This window comes from Coffea arabica, chromosome 6c (assembly GCF_036785885.1).
Source record: "Coffea arabica cultivar ET-39 chromosome 6c, Coffea Arabica ET-39 HiFi, whole genome shotgun sequence".
In the NCBI taxonomy this organism is placed as follows: domain Eukaryota; kingdom Viridiplantae; phylum Streptophyta; class Magnoliopsida; order Gentianales; family Rubiaceae; genus Coffea; species Coffea arabica.
In genome coordinates, this window is record NC_092320.1 from 14,819,695 (window position 1) to 14,845,316 (window position 25,622).

General features: G+C 35.7%; 1 protein-coding gene across 3 annotated transcripts; it reads right to left on the bottom strand.

The window, feature by feature from the left end:
* Window positions 1–1,474: 1,474 nt before the first annotated feature.
* On the bottom strand, window positions 1,475–23,766 carry LOC113691304 (kinesin-like protein KIN-7K, chloroplastic). 3 transcript variants are annotated; one of them, XM_027209403.2, is made up of 24 exons: window positions 23,298–23,766; window positions 22,534–22,803; window positions 22,353–22,450; window positions 20,077–20,166; window positions 19,069–19,121; window positions 17,839–17,904; window positions 17,701–17,754; window positions 15,475–15,534; window positions 15,301–15,379; window positions 14,430–14,497; window positions 14,248–14,307; window positions 12,178–12,282; window positions 11,146–11,250; window positions 10,794–10,901; window positions 10,578–10,721; window positions 8,660–8,842; window positions 8,329–8,487; window positions 7,071–7,301; window positions 6,610–6,750; window positions 6,385–6,510; window positions 6,259–6,309; window positions 5,435–5,482; window positions 5,155–5,355; window positions 1,475–2,295 (listed from the first exon to the last, which is right to left on the bottom strand). In XM_027209403.2, the coding sequence occupies exons 2-24, from the start codon at window positions 22,785–22,787 to the stop codon at window positions 1,717–1,719; spliced, it is 3,063 nt and encodes a 1,020-aa protein (XP_027065204.1). In that variant the 5' UTR covers window positions 22,788–22,803; window positions 23,298–23,766; the 3' UTR covers window positions 1,475–1,716. The 3 variants fall into 3 exon arrangements, with proteins under 3 accessions (XP_027065204.1, XP_071909163.1, XP_071909162.1); XM_072053062.1 differs by lacking the exon at window positions 23,298–23,766 and adding an exon at window positions 22,890–23,032 and having other exon boundaries at window positions 5,194–5,355; XM_072053061.1 differs by lacking the exon at window positions 23,298–23,766 and adding an exon at window positions 22,890–23,031.
* Between the last annotated feature and the right edge of the window lie 1,856 nt (window positions 23,767–25,622).

The following is a 25,622-nucleotide window of genomic DNA, read 5'->3' on the forward strand; positions in this document are numbered from 1 at the left end:
TGCACTCTTTCTTAAGATACGCGCGCGGAGGTTTGTGCGGAAAGGAATGTGCATGCAAGCAACTTACCATCCATCATGTGTAGGATAAAAGGCTAGTTGCACTCATGATTTTTATAGGATAAAAGACCTCGAAGGATACATCATATGTAGCTCATTAAAAACCAACTTGCCATATGTAAGTTAGCAAGCCAAGAAGAAGGGATTTAATTCTAAAATCCTCTTTGACTGTGGGTAGAATGTTTGAAATCTCGTGCTTACAGTTAAAAAATTTCAGAGGATGTGTGTGTTTCCTCTGATTTAGATGAGTCATCTCCCTCTAGCCTCTCTCATCAGTCATTCCCATCAAAAGTAAGATGGAAGTTATAACATATTATCGTGTGTGACAAAAATGGTGTAGGTCATCACATTATTTAAGCTTTTAAGTGAATGTGATGCTTGTTTTTTTTTTTTTTTTTTTTAAAGATAATTCGATTGACCACATAAAAAAAAAAGATGGTCTTTTCTATGGATTTACATGTGCATTCTATTTTTTTTGTTTAAATGCTTTGAAAGAATTGACAAATTAAATGGTTTCCATTTGTAATGATTTTCATCTTTGCATGTATGGTAGTCAGTGGCTAAAGCCTTTTTTTTCACCAAAAAATAAGTACAAATTTCAATTTCAAAAATATTATGTTATTGAACAAGAAAAAAAAAACATTTACTATAGCATATATGTATTCATTGTCTAGTTAGTTTAACAGTTAAAGTAACATTTATTAATGTAACATATACTAACGTACCTCGGAATTTTTCAGAGGGGGAAGCAACTGCCGCCCCCCCTCTCCATTAACTTATGATTTCTGTTGCACATAAACACTCCAGGAAATTAACCAATGGATCCACGATTAGTGACGCTAGCTTGTATGCCACAATGGAGACCACCAACTCTGCTGCAGAAAAGTCTTCAGAAATTGATATTATTGTACGACATGACATGATAAACTAGATATAACATTAAATCCATTTGCAATCGCATTATGCATCCTTTAGTCTGTTGGTGTATTAGTACTTTTGGCAATCTATTCATTCTGCAATCTATTTCTACTTCTTTCTGTAGTTTATCAATTAGCCATTTAAACATTATTTTGTTTTCTAAACAAATTTATGCTTGTTAGTTTGACAGTCGTCTATTATTACTCCATACACCACCACTCTCATCTAAACTAAAATTGATGCCCCTCATAATGCATTTTGCATCAACCTCTCGATCTTGCTTCTCAATTTCATTTCACATTCCCATGTACCTAAAAAGAGTGTTATAGTACAAATAAGATTTACTTGTCAGATTTGCATAGCTCATCAGGTCCCAATCAATTTCCTTCCAATTCAGAAAATAGTCCTCGAGAATATTTCTGAGTTAAAAATCTCAGCCAAAGGTCGGCAGCTTCAGGAGCTGGAGAAGCTGGGCAAAAAGCATATTTATCTTCAGAGAAAAACAATCGGCGCAGCAGCACATAGATCTTATTACCAAAAGGAAAGGTGTTTATAGATATCTCCTTGATATTACAGTCCACCTACACAACACTGCAAGGATGGTAACCTAATTTGTACAACATCTACCAGGAGATTGATTACTAAGAAAAATAAGAGAACTCGGAATAGACAACCCAATCCCAATCAGCAACACAAAGTAAACGGGAAACTTGATCCTTCTGCTAATTACAAACAATGCTCTCAAAATCCTTTTGCCTGCGTTGTACCATTCCAAAGTTCAAGATCATTGATCTTCTGGCCCTCTTTTGTAGATTCATGCACACCACTTTCAGCGCCTTGAGATTTTTTTAACTTTGCCACAAGAACCCACATGTTTGCAAGTTCATTTTCGAGATAAGCTTCTCTTTGTTTTGATTCTTCCACCATACCCTGTAATTCAGCCTCTTTTTGATCCTTTTCTGCCAGAGCAGCTTCATAGGACAGCTCCCTCTCACGGCTCAAGGCTAGTTCTCTCTTGATATCGGGGGGCAACACAACTTGTTTAACATGGCTCTCTCTTCGGCCATTACGAGTGGAAGTAACAGTTCTGCGCTGGGTGGTTGAACTTTTCTGCGCAGTCAGCTCGGCAGCCAATTTTTCATTGTGATTCATGAGTTTTGCAACCTCTTCGGACAGTGCCTTTAACTCAACTGCTGCAGCAGATGCTAATCCTTTGGCGTATGAACTCTCCTCTGCCAATTTCTGGTTCCGAAGCTCTAGCTGCTCTTTAGAGTCGGTTAACTCATCCACTTTCCTCTTAAGTTCTCGAATTTCTGTTTCCTTGGGGATATAACAAAAATAGGGAAAAAAAAAATTGTGCTTCAGTTATTAACTTAAAAAAAAAAAAAAAACCTAAGGCACAATCGGGAAAAACCCAAAAGCATGTAACTTACTGTACACAATCATGAGAAAACCCAAAAGCAAGAAAAAGCACATGACAGTTAATCGTCACTCAATAAACAAGAAACAAATTATCAGTCGATTATTTATCAGTCATTCAACAAGAAAAGGAAGTGTCTAGAATATAAGATGGAACTAAAGAAGTAATGCTTTAAAAGAAAAAGTGCAAGTTGTTTTACATTAATCACATCTGCAGTTTGTTTGCAACTATTGTGTCAATATTACTATGAGAAAAATATTTCAGGATACGCATAATCTCCAAAAACTTTTCCTAAAAATATGAATTTTGCTAAACCAACTTTGGTTCTTAAGCCAATTAGTAAGAATGATATGGTAAATAATAAACATTCTCGAGAAGAAATCAACTAGAATTTTCTATAAAAAGTAAATTTTTTTTTTGATAGTCAATTTGTTAAGCTAGTCTGAAAGAAAAAAAGTTATATGCGTTGATGTCCACCACAATAATCAATAATTCAACAGAATTCACAAGAAAGTTGCTATTGCTTAAGTAACTGGAAAAATCAATAATCCTTGAAAACTTTCAACCAAAGGCATTAAATGTAACAGTTACAAACATAAAAAAAAATAAAAAATTCTTGTAATTCCTGTTAGTGACTCACAAATTCTATCACTTGTGACAAATTCTGTCTCCAACAGTATATATGCCATTTGTGGCACATAGGCAAGGAGTAGAAAAGTCAAAAAATTAAATAAGAGCTTGATACACGTACAAATTTAACAAAAAGTTTATCACTGATGCTAATTACCATATGAAGAAAATTCAGCTAATACTTAAAAAAACTTTTGTAAATCTCTAAATCTCACATGACGATTCATTTTTCTAAATTTCACCAAGTACATTGCCACTAACAAGGTGCAAATGAACTAAATTTCTATCCAAAAGTAGAGGAAAAGAGTTTTTTTTTAACATTTCTCTCAAGAAGCATACAGTTTTTCTAAAAGTAACTGACACCCTAACTATGCCACATTTGGCTACAACGGGAAACTGCCATTTTTGTTAATGTGTGATGCATAACAACCTTATGTAAGTATATTATTTTGACAACTCACTGATGATGCATTCCCTCAGCTTTTAACTTCTTTGACACTCATAGTAGTATAAAAAATGTCAACCCAGAAAGCACTCTGCTTCAAATCCTTGCTTACAAACCTCAGGGTTTATATAATCCTTGATTATGTCAGTTTCATCCTCAGCTAATGCAAGCACATGGCAAAAAGGCAAAGTAGCATCCAAAAGCAAGAATAGGTTATCAAATAGGGTAATTTGAAGGAGTTATACATCAGCATTTGCAAGTGAAATCTATTTCAGAACGTTCTTCTTTTTTAATTTTTTTTTTTGCAGTTGTATATTTTAAAGGCGCACCTACTGATGTGAATTAAATAACCGTATTATATTTGCATACATGGATTTAAGAATGACTAATCAATCATACCTCTAAACCTGTTATTCATTTTAGAAACTTGATTTATAATATGATTTAGCTAAAGTGAATCCAGGAAAAATTTGCAGGTCACAAGCAGCATAGAGGCAGTGAATAGAAACATAATCCAGCAAAGGCTTAATAGACTACACAATGAATGGTAGAAGGGGAGACTGAAACATAAAAGAAATAGTGAATGTACAGAGACATAGTAAGACAAGGGAAATCAATAAAAACAGAATCTAAAGTTTTTGCTATTCTTTTTCGATTGCTTACTTTTTATATAATGATAGTATAGCTATCAAACAAACCCATTTAACTAAATTTACACATATCCGCCCATGAATAGATGGGTATGGATATCTTAAATTTTTGCATATGGGTATAAATGGGTTACCCAATAATACCCATTTAATATCTATATGGGTATTATTGGGTAACTCATCAAACCCAATTAACCCATTTAAAATTGTCTTTCCCCCAAACCTCCTCTCTTCCCCCACCCATTTTTTTTTTCAAATTTTTCATTTTGTCATGATGTTAACTACTTTTGTTTCATTATTATTATTATTATTATTATTTGTTGGTTTATCTTATCATTTTATTTTCTCTTAGTTTGTTAACTTGCTCATTTTTCAGCATTACCAATTTATGACAAGTTTTAGCCTCTTTTCGTACTTTTCCAAAATGAAATTTTAAATTTACACACGAAAAAATGCTAGAGGTTCAAAACTTTTGAATTTTGTTTTTATGTTAACTTTTGTAGTACTTTGTTCAAATTTTTATATTCTTATTGTTTAATTATTAAATAATATGTAATTTTGCGACATAGAGTTCAAATGGGAAAAAAATTGATAATCCAGTTTATTGAGCATTATAAGTAAATATTTAAAACAAAAGATGGGTGCAAAGGATGGTATAAATTGACAACTTAGTTTGCAAAAATAAATTTACATGAATTTACAAAAAAGTTAAAATAAATGGGTTATAAATGAGTAATTGGGTTACCCAATTCATTTTTTGACTTACCCATTTATATCCATCTAATTAAATGGGTATAAATGGATTAACTCACTTATATCCATTATCCATTTTACCTAACCCATACCCGTCCAAATCACTCATTTTGACACGCTTGCTTAAATTTCTTTACCATTTTACCCATTATCTTAGTAACATGCTTGTTCAAATTTCTTTATTACAAGCAAAGAGCATCTCAAAGAACTTGCATGGGCATTAAGGTACAACAATTAAGATGCAGCATATCCAAGAAAGCTGTAAAGGACATGACAGTTACTTGGACTTGAAGAATTAATGCTTCCTTTGTATCTTTTACCACTGAAACTTCGTTCTGTGCAAGTTCTCCACAAAAATTTTGGATTTCACTGTGTTGTTTTGAGTGGATGGCCAACGGGCTCAACTTCCTCTGCTCCAGGGCATCGGACAGTTGTTGTTTCAAGGAGGCAACTATTTCATGTAATTCCTCACATTCGTGGATCTGCTCAAAAGAAGCTTCCATTTGAATAAATGTCCAATTTGTTAACAACACTGAGAATTGTAACAGTTAGGTCCTATACCTTTTGATTTAGCTGCTCCTGAATGATTCGATTATCAGCAGCTTTAACCTGTATAAAGTAACCATTAGCATTCCTCAGAAAGAGGCTAACAAATAAGTATTATTGAAAATCCAGTTTATTCCTAATTCCATTTCATATTCATGTATTCAAATTTTCTCAAAATTTGATATCCTAGTCAAATAAATGCCAAATGAATGAGCCCTGGCAAACAAAATTCAGTTAAAGCAAAACTGCCTGAAGAGGAAGAATTCTTCCCACATGGCATTGGATGAGTACAATAAGTCCACTATGCAGAATAAAATATTTACAGAGAATTTTTCTGGCCAGGGAAGTTATATTACCATTGACAACTGCCTGCAGAGGAAGAAGTCTTCCCACATTGCAATAGATAAGTGCAATGAGAGCATTATGCCAAATAGAATATTTGCAGAAGGGCACAGGGAAGTTATATAATCATTCTTTTACTGTTTTATGTTTTTGGTGTTTGTTCCTCATAGATTATGCTATAAAACAGATGGATCCAACCACCAATGTTCCCACGCTCTTTTGGTTTGTAATATACATTACCTTCAAAGATTTGAAAACCAACTCTCTTTTGATGCTAATTCAGCGGTGAAAGAAGAGAACCATACCGAAGTGTCAAGTATAACCATGTTAATATCAAAAGGTTAGTCAAAAAGCACGGGATGCTTTACACCAACTAAACAGTGTTTACCCTTTGACTTTAGGTTCAACTGTATATTTACTCACATGCACCAAGTTACCCTTCATTTTCTGTCTAACAGCTGAATATCTGTTCTGTAAGGGTTTACAAGTTGCATTACCTCAAGTTCAAATGACTTCTCATTCAGTTGTGCCACGAGTTCAGTAAGAGACTGCAAACATGAAAGCAAGCTTAGCCAAAGTTATAATGAACAAGAAGCTAAAGCTTTTAAACAGGACTGCCTTACTTGAGATTCTTCTAGTTTTTCCAATTTCTCATCAGACACAAGAATGGAATCAGTAATTTGCTTTTCCAGCGAAGCTATTTGTTCATTCTTCCTATTGATCTCATCATTCAATTTTCTGATCTCCTCCTGGTGTACAAAAAGAAAAAGACAATCTTACAATTACTTTCAAGCTTAAGGCTTGAAAAAAGAAGTTAGGGACCAAGACTACAGAGTAAACTAATTTACCTGAATGTGTTCCTTCCTGGGGTGACGTATTGCCTCCTCAGATAGTCTCTTAAGAGCACTTGAATGAAGTGCCACTTCACCTGACAAAATCTTTTGCTGCTCCCTTAGAAGGTCAATTTGATCAATTGTCTTTATGCTAGTCTAGTATCAGATAAAAAAGTAAAATTAGACAGCATTGAGCATAAGCTATTTACTTGTGCATTAGCTTGCACAGAATTCTGTAGTGAAAGAGACATTTTGAGCTTGCAAAATATGAATAAAGTACTGAATGGTGGAACATAGACAGTATGCTTTATTTCCAATTTCCATATCTAAGCAGTCTGATTGACATGCCAGTGAAGTACATCACTTCAGCCCCAGTGAAAATCTTTGCAGAATAATGCTCAAAAGGTTATTTGACATCACTCACACACAAATGCAATGAAGATGTTTACTTTAAGGAAAGCCGCTGAATCTCATACCAGGGGAGTCTCCTGTCCCAAAAAGTTATCCTCAGGCACTTCTCTATCCTGTCTGGCCTCTGATAAATGCTCTGCTGATGGTGTGCTTTCTGTTGCTAGAGAGTGAGAAAGTCTTGATTCCATGCGAATATTCACACTTTCAGCCTGAGGGGTAGATGGTGTACTAGTTGACTTAACACCACTGGATTTATCACTAGTGCTAGTCAAAGTCCCTGTGCCACTTTCTCGTTTCTGGTAAAACATCAAATTCAGAAAAACTAAATGATAACTGAAGATGTACTAGCTGTCTAAGCTGACCCTTTCAGAAACAAGTGGTAAAAAGGAAAGGCAGTTGAATCCATTAACACAAAATTAAACTAAATAAAAGCATATTAGATCAAAGACTTTGCCTAAACACAAAAGTCTACAAGTGTGGCGAAATAAAAAAGCTGAAATAGAATCTCAAATAATGGAAGTTCCTTGTTGATGAAAGATCTAGCACTTTCATCCGATTGTAATGCCTAACCAGGCTTACAGTTGTTAGAACATTTGAATTGCACATTGAAAATGGGACATGAATCAATCTGGCAAACATTGTGTTTGTGCCAACACCTGAGACCTTCATGCAGTATTAATTCAAATTTGCGTTTCCAGGTTCAGGCACCTTGTAAAAATATAAATAAGTCACGGTCTCCATTATGCTTTGTGTACTACAGCGAAAAAAAGGATTGCATTTCATAGTATGAGGTACCCAGAAAAATGAAAGAAGTCAACAAACTATGAAATTCTAACGTGAATTCAAGATTTGAACGACCCATAGACTATATTGCCGCATTAAAGTACATGAACGAGAGAGGGAATGTTTTTAACAGATAAGAAATTTTCTCTTCCAGCTGATGCAAGCTGACATTCTCCTTTATGCCAGTCATGACTTGTTGACTTGATTTGCAAGGTTGATGCAACACAAAATTGAGTGGCTCATTTTGAATACCAGAGGAAACACGTTAACTGAAAGCATCATTATAATGACAAAACAACTAGCACCATAAACACTAGAATACTTCACAAGCCATAAGATTACTCCTGCAGAAAGTGGAATGAGAGCAAAACAGATCTCCAAAAACCCAGACTATTTGATTTTCTGTTAGACATACAATAAAAAATTCAATGCTGCCAAGCAAAAGGTGGACATTATAACTTAGAAACACAAAGGTATACGAAATTTAGAGAATTTCTAATATAACTCTAAAAAAGACAACACACAACAAAATATACTTACCCTTATCTTTAACCAGTTAAGCAATCCGTTCTTCCTGGTCTTTTTCTCCTCCTTCAATGTCTCATCTGGGGTTTCAACATTACCATCAAGAGATACATACAAATCAATGTTTTCATCGTCCCAGATCAGATCTCGCCTTTTGTGTGGAAGATAAGCAAGCTACAGAATTTTTTTAAACAGTAAAAAAAAAAATCAGACCACAGTTTTAACTTAAAAGAAAAAACCTAACCTTAAATGAATAAATATATTTCTTGCCCACCACCCGCAACCCCACCTCCATGCTCGCACAAGAGAGAGAAATTGAAATGGAAACATTACTCAGTCACAATACCTCTTCTTCTCCAAAGGAATGTCTTCTCCTCAGCCCCGGTCGTTGAGGAAATCTTGATGACTGCGAAGCCTTTGTGGATACCAATATTAATTTAGTTAACCGTTGTATTCTACCCAACAAAGCAGCTTTAGCTTCTTCTTCTTGTTCCAATCTTGATTGGAGCCTGACTTGACCATCTTCTAGCTTTACAAATTACGCAAGCAGAGAGGAAAAGATTAATAGTTATAATGGAGCATCTGTTATCCAGATTAGCATAATATAGCCAACAGTTCCAATTAATTCAAAGTATCGCATATTAACAATATATTGACTTGTAACCAAGGTTCATTTGGATTGTGTTTTTAATAAACTTTAATGCAGAAAAATTTTTCGAAAACCGTTAGACTGTGTGTTTCTTGAGTTTTTTTTTTGGGTGTTCGTCCACCTCCCCTCCTCCACCCCCACCACCTCTCTCTCCCCTTCACCCCCCCCCCCCCAAAAAATGACTGCTCCACTATTGCTTCCCCACTGCCACTCCCTCCCTCCTCTCTTTCCTCCTCCCCCACAACCGTCACCCCATAACCCAACCCTGCCACTCCCCCTCCTCCTTCCTTCCTTCCCATCCCCTCCCACCTTCCTCCTCTCCCCTCTTTTCTCCCAAAATCCCAGTCCCGACTGGATCTGGTCACAGCTGGAAGTGGAGGGGGGTGGGTGGGGGAGAGGGAGAGGAGCGACGAGGGAAGGGGTGGTGGGGGTTTGTGGGAATGGGGGAGTGACAGTAGGGGCGAGAAGGGGAGTGGCGGTGGGGCAAGGGGAGGGTGAGGGCCTGAGAGAAGGGTGGCGGTGAAGGAAGAGTGGTTTCGGTGTGTTGTTTTTTGGGAGGTTACCGTAGATTTTGTTGGGAAAAAACATTGTTAAAAAAAAAGAACACTCAATCCAAACAGAGGCCAAAATTTTTTGCCACTATACCATGTAGAGTTAATCCATATATTAGTCACCTATACTTTCCCTTTGGAAAGCTGCCTATTTGGATGCGTTCCTTAAGTAGTCTCCAAATTTCCGATTCATCTTTATAAGCTGTACAAGGAACGTATATCAAGCAGATTACCATGATTCCAAAGCTGCACTAAGGAATTTAACCTTAATACGTTTAACAATTGCAAAAAGATAGAAGGCACCAGCATCAATGACGTACGATAAATTGCCCTGAAGAAAAATTGCTGTGAATATTTTCCTCCTCTCAAATAAATACTAGAAGGAAAACAAGGAAGATAGAAGTTGATCATGACTGGACTGACATAATAACAATGGTTGAATGGTACATATCCATAAGGCATAAGGAGGGATATCCACAGGGAGCATCTTTTACAACCAATACAGGGCTTTACATCCTTATAATGTTATGCAAATTTTTGTAGATACCAAACATGCATAGTGTAGCATTAAAACCACTCGCATTGGAACTTCCACAAGTGAAAATAAGATGCCAAATCAATCCAAGTCTAATTGCAAAGAAAGTAGCCAAAACCAGGCAGATAACTTGATGTTCTCACAAGATGAACTCTCCACTGTAGATCCTGGATCTCCTTTTCTAATTCCTCATAAAGTTTAAGTGCTTTCACTTTTCTGTACCAATCATAAGATTGTCATTCACTTACAACTTCACCCTTTCCCTCATTGGGAAAATAGATACGCATGCACACAGACAGAATGCAACCACTGAGAGAGAAACTTCATTTCAGCACAGAAGAGAACTTTATACTCTCCATATAAAATTTCAGAAACAGCAAACACCATTTTTAACATCAGTAAACAACAAGAGGATGTTGCATATGACAGTAATTTTACATTATTAGACATAATTCAACTAGAGTGAAATGTAAATGCCAAAGAAAAATATTTGAAAAAAAAGAAGGGAAAAAGGAGCTAGAATCCTTGCCTTCTGTTTTAGGAGAACAATGTCATCTCCACTGTCCTTGGTTTGTGGAACTGTAACGATGCCCCTCTTTAGCTGTTCTAATTCTTCCTTCAGGCAACGTATTTCATTTTGGTACTTTTTGATAAGTGATTTCTCATCGATTATCTGCATGGTTTACAGGCTTTGTTGTAAGGACTGAACACAACTTTTCAAACAAAAGAAACCTCAAGAACTTACCTTATTTTGTGCTGCCTGGACTTCTATGTGTTTTGCACGGTGTGCAAACTTCAATGTGTTATGTGTCTCTTCAGTATTGCTTGAAGAGGGAGTGACAGTGCAAATTAGCTGCAGTTCCCGCACCCCAAAAAAAAATGAAAAACATTAGAACAGGCACAATAGCTGCTTTTGGCTCTGTTTATATTTCATTGGTGGGTGGCAGCATGGACTTTGGGAATACAGTACCTAGACAGCTTAACAGCTTTTTCATTAAAGCTTAAGAGTATCTAAGAATGGAGGTGTTACAATTGACTAGCACAAATTTAGCCAGTAATAATAGTTACAAATAAATCCAAATAATGGAATACCGTACCGATACACGACCATGGCCACTTAGCGAGGACTGAAGAAGCCTGGTCAACTTGGAGTCTCTGTATGGGATATGAGTTGCTTTCCCATCTGTTAACTTTGATATAACCTGTTACAAGCACTAGTTAGCATGTCTCACATACAGAAATAACCATGAGAAATTGACAAGCATTCCAAACAATGGTGGACAATGAGTAGATCCAATGAAGTATGGGCAAGACAACAATGCTCAGGAGAAACAAACTACATAATCTGTCTCCAAGTTTAGAAAATTGCATACATATTAAAGCTCACATAGTTTGCAAATAAGGCCACAGGCCAGAACAGAAAGTAGAAGTGCATGTGTAATTTTTTTTTTTTTTAATTGTAACCTGGGGGGCTACATGTGCCCTGGGTTGGTGGTGGGAGATGCAGACTTGCAGCAAAGTTACACAAAAATTGAACACATTCAAGCTCAGAAGCTAATCATTGAACAATCCAAACATTATATGTTCTAACTGATTGAGTACACGTAAGACAGACTAACAAAGATTTTTGCTCCATAATGTGCAATGGACTTCACAGCAGCACAAAAGCACTAAGTGTTTCAACCTATGATTGAACTCAAGTCCAATGGAGGCTAAAAGGGCAAGAATAATATTCCATCCATACAAAACAAAGAGCTCAATTTGCATATAATCAACCACAAATATTCTGTAAATCATGGTTTCCAAGAAATCCAATTTAAGTAACAGCTTATAAAGTAAGTGTTTTTATCCATTTTAACATCTTGAGTACAAGTTGCGGGACAATTTGCAATATGACTCAACCAATTCCACTTAGATTATAGATTGCCTCGGGTGGCTTGACAGGTGGCATTGAACTTTCTTGGATTCTATTGTTATAGACATGTAAGTAATGACAAAAGCAATTAAAGGAACAGAATTAAAAAATTACACAAACACAGAGAGAACTCAGGAACATGTCGTTAAAAAAGAACTTCTAATAGAGTGAAACTATTATACTGACAACACAACCAGAATGATTGAGGCCTCACAGTTCCAAGAGTTAGCAGGCTTTTATTGATGTAGGCACCCTCTTTCCGCCGCACACCTGTAGTTTCAGCCCTAGAGCTTTCAGAACCAGCCAAGTCAATGAGATTCTGCAAATACAGAGACAAATTAAAATAGGATTCATCAATCATCTTCACTAGTTTACAAGTAAAAGATGTTAAAAACAACACAGAAATATGGGCAGCATGGGATGCTGTCAAACCAAGAATTGAAGAATCTTAACCTTTCAGCCAACTAAGTTTTCATCATAGCTCTGGCCGAATCCCAAAAATCATCCTAAATATTTGATCAATTCTTTTGAGAACTTTTCAACAGTTAAAAGTTTTTAGAACTGTTCACTGTTGCAGTTATTGAATAAGTTTGGAATACTTGATCAGAAAAATGGAGCAAGAATAATATAATAGTTTTCTGAGATCAAAAGGCTATTTCAAATATGACAACTTGGAAAAAGCAGCATCTTTGAAAGGGGAAACAAGTTGAACTTATCAATGCAATTTTTGCTAATCTTTAAACATCTTCTCGGTCTTCAACATTCCCATAGTACTGGCAATCAGAATTAACAAGCTGGACAGTAGCTTTCCCTGCTCAAGAATAAGCCAGGACATGAATGTCACCTACAGGAGTTACAAAATTCTCCTCAGAGAGACTAAGATAACTTTGAAATACTTCACAAAAGCTCGGACAATGGCTCTGGAGATAACTTAGATAAGGGAGCTCTTTTGGCAGATGCAATGGGTGTCAAATGTGGCCTTGCTGAAAGTGAATGCATGATAAATGAATTTAATAATTCTTATGGCACAGCTGCTCGCAAGAGAACGAGAAAGGATAAAAACTCAAAAATCTCCTGGAAAGTAGGAGATAGGAGCACCGAGACTGGAATGAATAGTGGCATACTGTGAAACATTCCCTGAAGAGATCTTCAACACTGGCTAATAAACCTCAAGGAAGATTTCTACAGAAGCCATAACAGGAATGTGGTAAAACAAGAGAGTTGCCATGGCACTTGTAATGACAATAGGTTTGGCCAATTTCCAGGAAAAGCAAAAAATGAAGTCTAGGAGAAGCATAATTTCCTTGAAGTCAAGAAGCAAAATAGCAGCCCAAGAAACTATATATTGGCATGGAAAGTGCATTATGCAGACCATATTAATAGATTAGTGAAGTCATGTAATCCGTCACTGATGCAGTTCTACCTGCAAAAAGCATGTTGCAAGTATGAAGTACCAGAAACATGTAGCTACATTTCCGAGCAGCCAATAATTCAAGCAGTTTCTTTCTTCACAATTCAAGGAAGAAAATAGACATTGAAAGGGATTGCAAGTAGTTGTATCCTTCCTGCAGGGCCCGTGTAGGAGTGGGAACTAAGGAATGAAATATGGCTGGATTGATAGGGAGAGAAGAAAGCATATTTAGCAGCTCAAGACTGACTTTTACAACACACTCTTCCAGCCATCTTGGAAGATACTTTATTTGCATGCCTTTTAAATTAGAAAAAACTTCATGACAATTAAAGATACTAGAGCTAGGCCACAGCTTCCTTGAGGCACCACTCTTTGTGCCACCATCCATAATTCTAAGAGAAATACAAGTAAAAAAAGAACACACATTTAGCATCAAATTCTCGACACATTCAACAAGAAATGAAGTATCCCACAAATCCTCCATCTTTTTCTGGAAAAAAAATCATCAATGTGCCTAGTACCGTTGAAAAATGCACCAATGAAGCATGTTGATGCTTTAACAAGAATAAAAAAATTCTTGCTAAAAAACTTTTAAAAACAAAAAAATAAGCATGAGAACAATCTTTTTATTGCCATGTGTAGTATTCATTTTAGACAATTCCCACCAAATAATAATATGATTGTCCATGGATAAATATCTTTTGTTGTAAGAGAATTCATTTTGTAGACCTTTTCACTCGAACCATTAATTTGTCTTTTTACAATGTTGGCAACTTGTGATCAATCAAGAGTCATAAGGATAATCAACTTAGGTCCAACTAGAATTCAATAAAGGTCGATGAATAATAAAATCTTTAAGACTTGAATACTGACCAGTTGTGACAAGGTAACAGCTTCTCCTTCACAATTTTCACAGGGACTACTCTCTATTGTCTGGTTGACAAGATAGCAAAAGAAAAATGCATTTCAAAAAAAGTCGGATAAGTGGAACAGCAAAAAGTTAAACTTCGAAAGGTGAAAGAAATTATATTGAATTAACTAAGACAAAGAAATACCAGGGTAAATATTGTATGGCTTCTGCTGCTGAGTAAATTGAAGTTTGTGGACCCCACATGCCTGTGCTCTGTTGCCAGTAAAGTTAAACAAATATTAATAAATGGCAACAAGAAATGATGAATGGCAACAATGAAAAACAATATATTTCTCTGGACAACCCATACATTAAAAAGCTCTGCATTCTGAAAAGGTAACAACTTCATAGTTTTCGACATAAGGTACAAGATATTTATCCAAAATGTTTCACTTGAAAATACGTTCATCAAAACAAATCACCAATTTTTAGCCTGAAATATGCACACTAATCTAATGATAAAAAGGAATAAAACTTAAAAGCATGAATTCTAAAACACAAATACCCACAGAGAAAAACACTGGCAATAACAAGTACAATTAATATAGACTCCATCTACATTGTTTAAAAAAAAATTGAAATTAAGTTCTAATGATGTGAAACTATTAAACAGCTTTTGGAGGAACTTATACTGAAGCACAATCACCAAGAGAGAGCTTAGCATTTTAAAAGAGGAATTGTCTGTGGTCCAGTGAAACGAAGGACAGACACAGCAACATCATTAACGAAAAATGTATGTTTCTCACATTTCTCAATAAAAGAGAAGATTTGGTCTACTTGTTCAATCTTTTTGATAGGAAACCCCCCTCCCAAAAAAAAAATTCAGGGGTGGGTCCTTTACTTTCCCATTAACAAAAGATGCATACACCTGATCCCTTTCCATGTTAAAATTGTTGAAATTACAGTATGCATATGGCTGCAATAGTAAAAAATTTCTTCTGGATCTTGTAGCTATGTTTGGATCCTTAGCATACGAAGTTGGTAACTCTATTGTGTAATGAAAAAGAGCTAATTACCTTCCCCTGCTGCTATTAGAGAAAGGGCGTGAGCTGGGGATAGCACAACTTCCTCCTTGATGCCTTCGACAAAGGTTCCCTATCATGAAGCATAACGTGGAAGAAGAGGTTACAAAACTGTCATGCAGAAAATTAAGTAATTTGATCAATCTTAGGGATGAATGAAGAGTGCACCTGAGCGTCCTCTCTAATTCTCAAGTTCTGTCCAGCTGGATTAAGCAAGTCATTAACAACCTGATTGAAAGAAATAATCAAGGATAATAAAGCTACAGTTAAAAGTCCAACTTTGCATTTTAACCAAGTCTATTCACAATCATTCACAGCATAAATGGTGTCAGCAATCTACAAAAAAAATGTTAGTTGACTCAGGTATCTGAACAAAGATAGTGGTTGAAAGACTGAGTCAACAGAAAACATTGAGATGAAGCCCATGCAAAATTAAACACACACAAGATGAGAGGGGGGTGGGGGGAAGCTGATTAAGTCCAACTTCTCAAAAGTCATGCACAATGGAGAAAATGGTAAACAAGATTTGTGGATATCCCACACAAATCCATGTCAGGTATACACACACACACACACACACACATACACAGTTGTTACTTGAGAGATATCTTAGCAACAGAAGCAAATTAAGATTAGATAAAATAAGGGAAAACAACTATGATGATGTACCACCGAATGCTAAAAAAATGGTTATTATCCAGATAAAAGGTGCAAAATAAGTGAAGATACAGAGAATAACCAATTGCAAGCAAAATAATAGCAAGCTCAGTTGCTTTTATTTATTTAGTCATTTAAATTTTTTGTTTCATTTGGTAAGGAAAGCGTGGGAAGAGGGAGCTGGGCTTTTCTGTTCATAATTTTTTACTCAAAGAAATTGATATTTAACAGCACTGCACTATCTCAAGATCAGTGAGACTTTAGATAAGCTACTTTAAAATCCAATCAGCAGTTTCCTAATATAGTGAGCAGCCAAATAGAAGCACAAAACTTAAGTTATCATACAATCAGTGGGAACGTTAAGGCATTTCGTAAAACTGCAAATTAAGGTCCGAAATCTAAAGAATGAAATTTTAAGTTCTGAAGTCTTTATTTCCCGGATTCATAAACTCAAATCTCCTTGATAATCAACTGAATTTGGGCACTGAAATTAAATATTATATTCGACATGTATTATATGGTTCAATACCAATAGTATGCTTAATTTCACATTAAAGTAGTTTTCCAAATATTACTTCTCTGTACTAATAAACTCTACACTAACTTAAAAAAATGTTATCCTTTATATGTGTGTGTGTGTGTGTGAGAGAGAGAGAGAGAGAGTTTTTATTCATGTGTAATAATGTGTTTGAGGGAAGAAAAGCGCATCTTTTTTGGGATGTATGAGAAAGAGATCATGTTTTGAAGTGTGTTAGAGAAGAATGTGCGAGTGCGAGCAAGCAAGAGTGAGAGAGAGAGAGAGAGACAGCATGTGTATGAGTGAAAGTGTCTGTGTGTGTGTGACAGTTTGTGTGTATGTGTGAAAGTGTGGGTGTGAAATAATAATTTTGAGTTAGTAGTATACCAGCTTACAAATTGAGAAATTTTGCGAAAGGGAACAGGAAGATTCAAAAATCATATGGGCAAAAATTTTGGGAAAATTTTAATGGGGTTGTGTTACTATTTGTTAAGTCTAAAATAAATTAATGCTGTAGGTAATATATACGAAATTACACTTACCGCACAATGAGCACTCACAGGTGCACATACACTCGAATGTGCACATTCAAGCGGACATATGTACACATATATCAAGTAAAATGTGCACATTCCAATGTACATGTGTATTCACCAACATGGATACTTCTATTCATTATTCTCGTATGTGCACATTTCAATTGATATTTGCATATTGCGACGTACATTCATGTTCACCAAAGTGCACATCTATAATCATTAAGAAGCACATTGCTACTCAATAAGGTGCACATTGCTAAAAGGGTGATTTTGTCACCTAGTAATTAACTTATTGGCCATTTTAATCTGTGATCAACTAACCATACCCCATTCGCAAAATTCTAAAATTTACATCCTTAAGAAATTTCAAACTTCCTATTCCCATTTTCCATATTTTGCATATGAATGATAAAACTTTCACTTGGAATTTTGTTTACAAATTAAGTGGCTCTTGATGTCTTCAGAGGTAAGGGAATTCTGTTATGAAACAATCTTAATTAAAATAGCACTTAATTAATTAATTTTAAGTATTTAACGAGGTTATCGAAACACCCTTGTTATTAACGTATGTAGATGAATTATATTATCCAAACATGATATGCCTCAAAAGAATATAGGAAGTTTTGCAGCAAAAGCAAGTACAAGCATCACTTGATTGCATAAGAATTGCTTTCATCTTACCTCATTGTAAATTTCCAGATACGAGACTCGGAGGAGAAATTCTCTGCTTGGAGTCTGAAGCATAAAGAAGAAGCTTAAGTAATTAGCATCAAAGTATTCATTGGAGAAGGTAATGCAGGATAAATCTTTTTACACTACCTCTTGAATGATACTGAAAGCATCCTTCACTGCCAATGGTATAATGCCAGGAGACCTCTGATCACCCTGAGGTGGATTCAAGCAAACAAAATTCAGTTTCTCCACCACACAATGTTAAATTTTCACTGTTGTTGTACTTAACTCTCACTAAATACTTGCCAGTGTAGGATACAACAATATAATTCTGAGAGACTTCTCCCTCAACTAAGCAAAAGCTCACTGCTGTAATTTTATTTAGAAAACTTAACCCTAAGCCCAGTTATGCAGTGAAGACATGCCTCAAAAATCTCTAAAGCCTATTGAACATGATTGTAAAAGTTAGTGGTCCACAGAACCATAAATCATAAGAAAATTTTCATGTACAAACTCTGTGCTCCTTGATCGTTGTTTTTCTAACTAAAAAAGAAAAAAACTTTACTCCAAATAATTATCATGATCGTTTAAGTAATCTAGCAATCTGAGAAATCTCATATTTATATTTATCTCCTCAACTAAAGCAGCAATCACAAATGATCATAGAGTTGGTCCAATGACATCATAAAATATAACTCCTTTAACAGGTTGTAAGACATGTTAAAAATCTGTGAAAAAAAATTCTCTTATCGTCCTCAATTAGGCATGCTTTTGAACCCTGCTTTGCTATACTCAAAGAAAGCCAAGTTTACTAGCTTAAAGGTTTCAATCCACTTTTTCTTTGAGTGAAGGTTCAGCACTGCAATGACAAAATGTGCCCATGGAGCCATTGTAGTGCCATATATTTGAACAGCAACCAAAAGGGAGGCCAACCTCTTTGGGAACTCTCGCCCTAATCATATCGCCATATATTTGAACAAGACATTTATGTAACAAAAATTCCAGGCAAACTTCTGATGATAACCGTACAGCTCCTTTCAAACAGCTCAACTGCCAGCCTTACAAGATTACACTCAACAGCAACCCTTGCAAAGTTATGCTAAACTGAAAGCGTTACAAGATAGATGTTTTTGAAAATCAGGAGCCAGAAGCATTCAATGCACTTTTCATGAAGAAAGAGGAGAATTTCTTTTCATATAAGGTGATATAGCTTCAGCATTTGTAACACATAATTACCAGACAACTGTAGTATTATGAAAAAGAACAAAGAAAAAAATTCAAACCTTTCATAGTTTAGATTCAGACCAAAGGGTAATTTAGAACTCATGCATCCAAACATTCAAATTCAATTAAAAAATAAGAAATCAATTTACTTACATGCATTGTATGAGTCTTCCCACTGCTTGTGACGCCATATGCAAATATTGTGCCTGTGATATTAGTAAACCAACTTAAGTTGACTCTAAAATAACAACAGAAGTCTTTGGGATGCTATTCTAAGAGACTTGCAAGAAAATCAGACTCTTAAGGAATAAAAGAACAATAAAATAGGCTTAACAGTCCGAAAATCTGACTCTTGAGCCTATTACTTCTGTACTATGGGGCAATTCTAAACTTTGAACCAAAACTTCAACATTCCAAACACAAAGAAGAATAATTTTCCCTCGTGATTTATAAGAACTTAGCATCCTGCCAAAGAGGCTGATTGCAAAACCATAGGTGACTTAATCTCAGGATGAGACAAACTAACCAACTCCATTTGTTTTCCTGTTCAAAAAAGAAGTAGTCTACAATTTTTATAATCAGAAACCTCATAAGAATAAAGAAGTCCCTGTAGGATGAAACAAATGAGCCCATGATGATTGCACGTCCAAATCTAAACCTCCATTATGGTCACTTATTTCTTAGCTTTGTTATAGAGAATAGCATCATATGAGCTATAACATACAGTGTTGTTATAATTTCTTACTCTTTTCACTCTTAGCTCATTGTAATGGTGGACTATATCATCCCTCAGTTCTTCCCTACAGAAAAGATTGGAGGTATCTTCTAAAGTCAGCTTCTTCATCTCCTCACACACAAAAGCAATGCCAGCACGTAAAGGTGCGGAAAACGGGAGTTCTTGACGATAACCTTATGTTACTCAGATGTTGAGAAGAGCAATTAAGTTTTTACCAGATCTTATGCAGGCCAATCAAGATTTAATGTACATTAGTTGCTAACAAATAAAAGCACTAGGCAAACAAAGCACAAAAACTGAACAAATATCCATTTCTGATAATCATGTGGAGAATACACTACCAAACTCATGCATGTTAAAGAATTGTGAATATGCACACAAATTGTAGAAGACGAACACAGTGACAATAGAAAATTACTAATTACCATTAATGCCTTCCATGGCACCACTGATGACATGCTGTGCACCAACATCATAGACATGGCGTGTTGTGGTTGTGGGGCCAAAGACACGATCTGGATGCATTCAAGTACATCAAGGATAAACACCATCAGCAAATTGAGATATTAAAGATCTATAAGAGTATGAGTTGAAAAAGCAAACTACTCCAAGAAACTTGATGAACAAGTGATTTGAGATTAATAAGAATGTCTGCTGACATAATTATATACCCAAGAACAAACTCAAAGTAAAATCTAAATTAACTACAATAAAGAACTCTAAGATCATGTGACTGGCAACATTACGGGAATACCCATCCCTCCACCATGACTTCAAATGAAAAGCTCAGAAATGCTTCCATGCACAGGATGTGCTGTGTTACTATTACAAACTCAAGCTCACTTGACGAAACAAATTGGCAAAGTGTGAACTCAAAGGAACTGAAAAACACCCAGGATATACAGGACATAGTATTAAACTTTCCAAAGACCAACATAATCTGCATTCTGTACACCATGCTTGCTTGAGGAAAGACCAAAACTCGATGCCATTTCCCACAGAGAAATGACTGACTGCAAAAGCATGTGACAATGTCCTAATTAGGATATTCAATTAACTTTCTTTGGCAGAATTCTTAGACTTTGCAGTCCAAACTCTTAGTGACTACCTTGTATTCCAACCTCTCCAAGAACATCTGACTAAAGTGAAGATGAATCCTAATTTGACCACCTATCAAACAGTCAAGTTCAGCCAACAAAGCGTGCAGAATCTGACAATTGAGGAGACAATAGAATTTTCATAAGAATAATGAAGTAATTTTTCTGAAATCCAAAAAATATTGGTCATATGTTGCATCTTGACAATTATACCCCAACTTAGCAAAACTGAGAGGTATACAATTGATAACTATAGATATTTCAAGAGATCTTAACTGTTGTCTCTAGAGGTTAAAACAAGTTATGTCTGTGGGCCAACCAAAATAGTCGACTTCGTTAACATTCTAGATGGTTCTTCCATGGTTAAGTCTGGGGTTGGTATTCAAGAAACACATGACACAAGGGACAGGACTTAGCACCTCAATGCAAAAGGTCACTGTAAGGAAATGAAAGGCTTAAGAGTGCTTAGCAATTGAAGAATCTTGACTTTAGGAGATGGAATTAGCTCACTGACTGATGATGATTGCTAGGATTAGAACATCAGTCAAGTCATGAAATGTGACTCAAGCTTGAGGCAAATGGATTTAGCACCAGGTTCTCTGCAGAGAATATGGTAAGGTTCATACTAGGGCATTCTTGGAAGAAATTGATTTATGCTCCTAGTGATGTAAATCCTTTTTTTTTAATTAATTTTTCCCTGATTTGGGTTTGCGAAGAGCTTCCTGGGTCACTGAATACCAATATTTACTATCTGTCTTCCCACTTTCTTATCATGTGACCAAACAATAATTATACCTAAGCAACTTGTGGGGCAAATATGATGGAAATCTTCATATTTTTTATTGACAAATTATCTTAAATGTGCCAGCAATTTTTTTTTTTTTTTTGGCAAAAGTGATGATAGTACTAACATACTCTTAACCTACTCTGAAGGGTAAACCAACAGGTTTTCAGGAGAAGGGGAGCTATAGCAAGTCAAAACCCATCTCCAGCCCAGAGTAGTACATTTGCATACTCTCTGGACGCGATTTTAAGTCCAACTTTGACTTGCCAGCCAGCCCAGTGAATTGCGGAAAAAGCACCAACTGATGGTCTCTGATGTTGGCTTACAATAGAAAAAACATACATGCCTTTCCCTAACAAAGAAATTAATCTGGAAGTGGCTCCACTGAGGCCTAAAATTTCTTCCCCTATTTTCTAGGCACTTCTAGCCCTAGAAATCAGTCAACTAGAAAAGCATGAAAACTTCCTTCCAGCTATCATCTACTTGAGTTATGTGAAGGCATTTTTAAAAGCCAGTTCGATACCATTGGCAATTTCATCTGTCCCTCGTCTGCAAGTCCATCATTTCCTAATGGTCATTTTGTAAGAGTACCAAATACTAGATGAACAAATAAGAGCTTCACTCATTACCCCTCAAGTACATATTAACCGTAGTACATTGACCAGATTGTTCCAGACTGTTGTCCTATCTTCAATTCTCATAGGCAAAACCAAAAACGAATTTAATCAAAAGCAACTTCAACTATACCAGTCAATTTGCAATTGAAAGCGAAGACCAAAAAAAGAAGGAAAAAAGTAATCATCAAAGTAAGAGGACAAACCATATGCATAAGCTATAGACGGATTATGCTCATTTCTCACTATCGTATCACCATCCGCATACCAAGCAATCTCCTCCCCTTGTCGAATTTCCCGGGGGCTGCTCAAAAGCCCCGCCAGAATCACTAATTATTGAAATAATAAAAATCTGTAATTTGGCACATATATAATTACGAGAAGGACCTTAGAGGCCGAAAGCGCACTGTGACAGTAACATTTTCTTTGGATCTCTCAGCATCCAACCCCAAACCCTCGGCATAAAAGTACTGCGGCGGCTTGCTTCTGGCAGACGAGGATGCAGGCGAGCTCAATCCATCAACGGAAGTTTCTGGAAACTGCTTTGACGACGAAGTGGTAGACGACGCAGGCGAATTGGCCTGCCTACCGTTAGTCAATTTCTGAGACTTTTGCGGCTTTGATCCACGTCTTGTAGCCATGAAACTATTCCGCTTCCTGCCCAACAACACAAAGAAGAGTGTCAGAAATCGAACCAAAAAAAAAAGACATTCCTACAAATTATTCGTGACTAAATCACCTACATTTTCTTAATTAATCTCGAATTTTGGGCGAACATTTTGCAGGATTAAGAGAAAACAAACAAAAAACAAAAAATGCTTCATCAGTTTCGTCTTAAACACACTTTTTCTGGCTACTTTTTAGCGGAAGAAGTGGAACTATTAACTGAAGCAAAAAAGAACGGTCCAAAAAAATCTGAACACTACCGGGAAAAAATATAACAAAAGGAAACAAAGGAAGGAAACAGGCAATGCAGCTAAAAGCTTCACCAAAACCTCGATTTTAGGCAAAAAAAAAAAAAAAAAAAGAGGTTTAAATCTCAAATTTTTTGCCAGCAAACAATCCTCAGTGAGAGTTAAAAATTCGACAAAAACAAAAAAAAAAGGACTACGAAGAATTGAAGAGAGAACAAATGCATCGAGCAAAATTACCAGGAATCAGTGACCGTGGAGTCGTCAAAGTGAATCTAACAACATACATACAAAATGCATTTGCAGAATTAATTACGTAAGTTTTGGAGGCGTATAATATATGTATCCATCTAGAGAGAGAAAGGAGATTTGGAAGAAAACATCATCATCATTATCACTATCATCACCATTCCACTCAACACACACACACGCATTGACAAATGATGATGGTGGATGCTCTTTCTCTCTCTCTCTCTCGTCTGTGTATGGGAGTGTGTGCAGTGTGTGAGAGAGAAAGAAGAGAGAGAGGGGGGGGGGGAAGAAAGAAAAAAGGAGGATTTGTGCAGACAGAGCTTAGATTAGAGAAAAAGAAAGAGAGAGAAGTTGAGCGGCAGTAGTGTATTTATCAGATTACAGGTCTGAAGCGGAAGACTTTACTGCAGGGTGTAAAGGCTTTCGAGTTTTAGGTGAGGAGGAGGACTGAAGCTCCAAAGGGGTGGGTCAGTAAAGAGGAGTTTTTACTAGCTGCTACGACTTATAACTACTATTTCTGCTTTATTTGCTTGCCTTGGAAGCGATGCCGTTTCCCCGACGCCATACCCCATCTGTCTAATTCGTGCGTGGGGGAAGGTTATTTTTAAAAATTTTGTCCCAAAAAAAATTTTTTACTGTGATATAAATAGTATTTGGTAAAATAAAAATGTGGTTTTAAAACGTATGTGAAAATCTTTTCAAAAAATATGTTTCTATTTATTTTTTTTTCTGATATTGATAATATAAGAATCTTATTAGGTTTAGATGAATGCCATATGATTTATATTTAAATTTAAAATATTCCTTTTTTATACGTGTAACAGCCATTTATGTATGCTTGTATAACAAACTTTTACATTATTGAAAATGTAGACCTGCTCTTCCTACATAAAACTCTTTTTTTTTTTTTTAAGTTTTTATACACGAAACTCTGTGTGTGTTGCACAAAATCATTCCTTTCTCCATTTTTGTTTTTCTAAATTTAGTTTTAAAATGCATATTTTTTAAACTAATTTTTTTCTGTTAATGAGATTACAAATATATTTGGGTTTAAATTAACAACTATCATTCAAATCATAATTAACTAACTCGAATTGAATCTGAGTAGTTTGATTTGCTTCTGATTTGATTCACTGCACTAACAGTTTTCTTGCAAAGAGTTTGAATTGTCATTTTTTTTAAAAAAAATTATATTTTTTGTAAATATATTTCTAAATTATTTTTTTTATCTTATATATATTAGATCATTTTTTCATAAAATTATTAAAAAATAACAATCAAAACGGACTCTAAATGAGAGAAAAGTGTAAGGGAGAGAGAGAGAGACAAATATATAGGATAGAGAAGAAGAGGGGGGAGATTGGGGACAGGAATTGCAATGGAAGGATGAGAGACAGGAAAAGGACACATACAGCTTGTTTTAGACTTTTAAATGTGCGACTGTGAGTGTGAGAGTGAGCAATTAGTTGAATAGTAGTAGTAAGATTCAACGACCGGTAATGACTAAAGCCACATACTAATACACGGCCAGAAGTAAAGCGACGGCCGAAGAGAGGCGCGTAAATTACGAACGGCGTCGGGGGAGCCTCGGAGAGTGAGGTACAGTAATTGCTGAGCTGTGGGAGTTTGTTTCTTCGACTTTTCCTTGTTCTTCTCCTCTTTGCCCATCATTTATTGGTCAAATTGCAGTTTAGCCCTTCAAGTTTTAGAAAGGTGACAGATTGTCCATTTTAAGTTTTTCTTCTGGAGGAGATAACAATAATAATATGAGAAATGCATCGACTTAGATTAACCGTGCCAAAAGTAATATGCTCTCATGCATGCGTCTCCAATCATCATCTTGCAAATCATGAAATACACAGTCAAGAGTTTGGTTTAGGCATTAACAGAATTTAGTTTAACCCAGGAAGGAATTGACTTAAAATATAGTCATATAGTTAAAGTTGAAGCGTCAGAAATTAGAGTTCTTAGGTTCTAATCTCCCCTTACTCAAAGCCAATTCCCATGTGTCCTTCCAACTTCTAAAATCTCATCACTCCCCTGCTGGATATTAAAAAAAAATTAAAAACATGCTGCACCAATTAATCCAAACCATATTATCCCAGATAATATTTTACTTGCATCATAAACACATTTTCTAATTCACCTTTTTATTTCGCATACATCATATCACAAAAAGTGCATCAGCAATTATTACAACTAATACTTTATCCAAATAAACCCGTTATTATTTACTTCAATAAAACAAATTTTGCAACCAAGTCCTATCTCGTCATGTATAAGGTAGATTTTATTTTTTTTTTTCAATTTTTC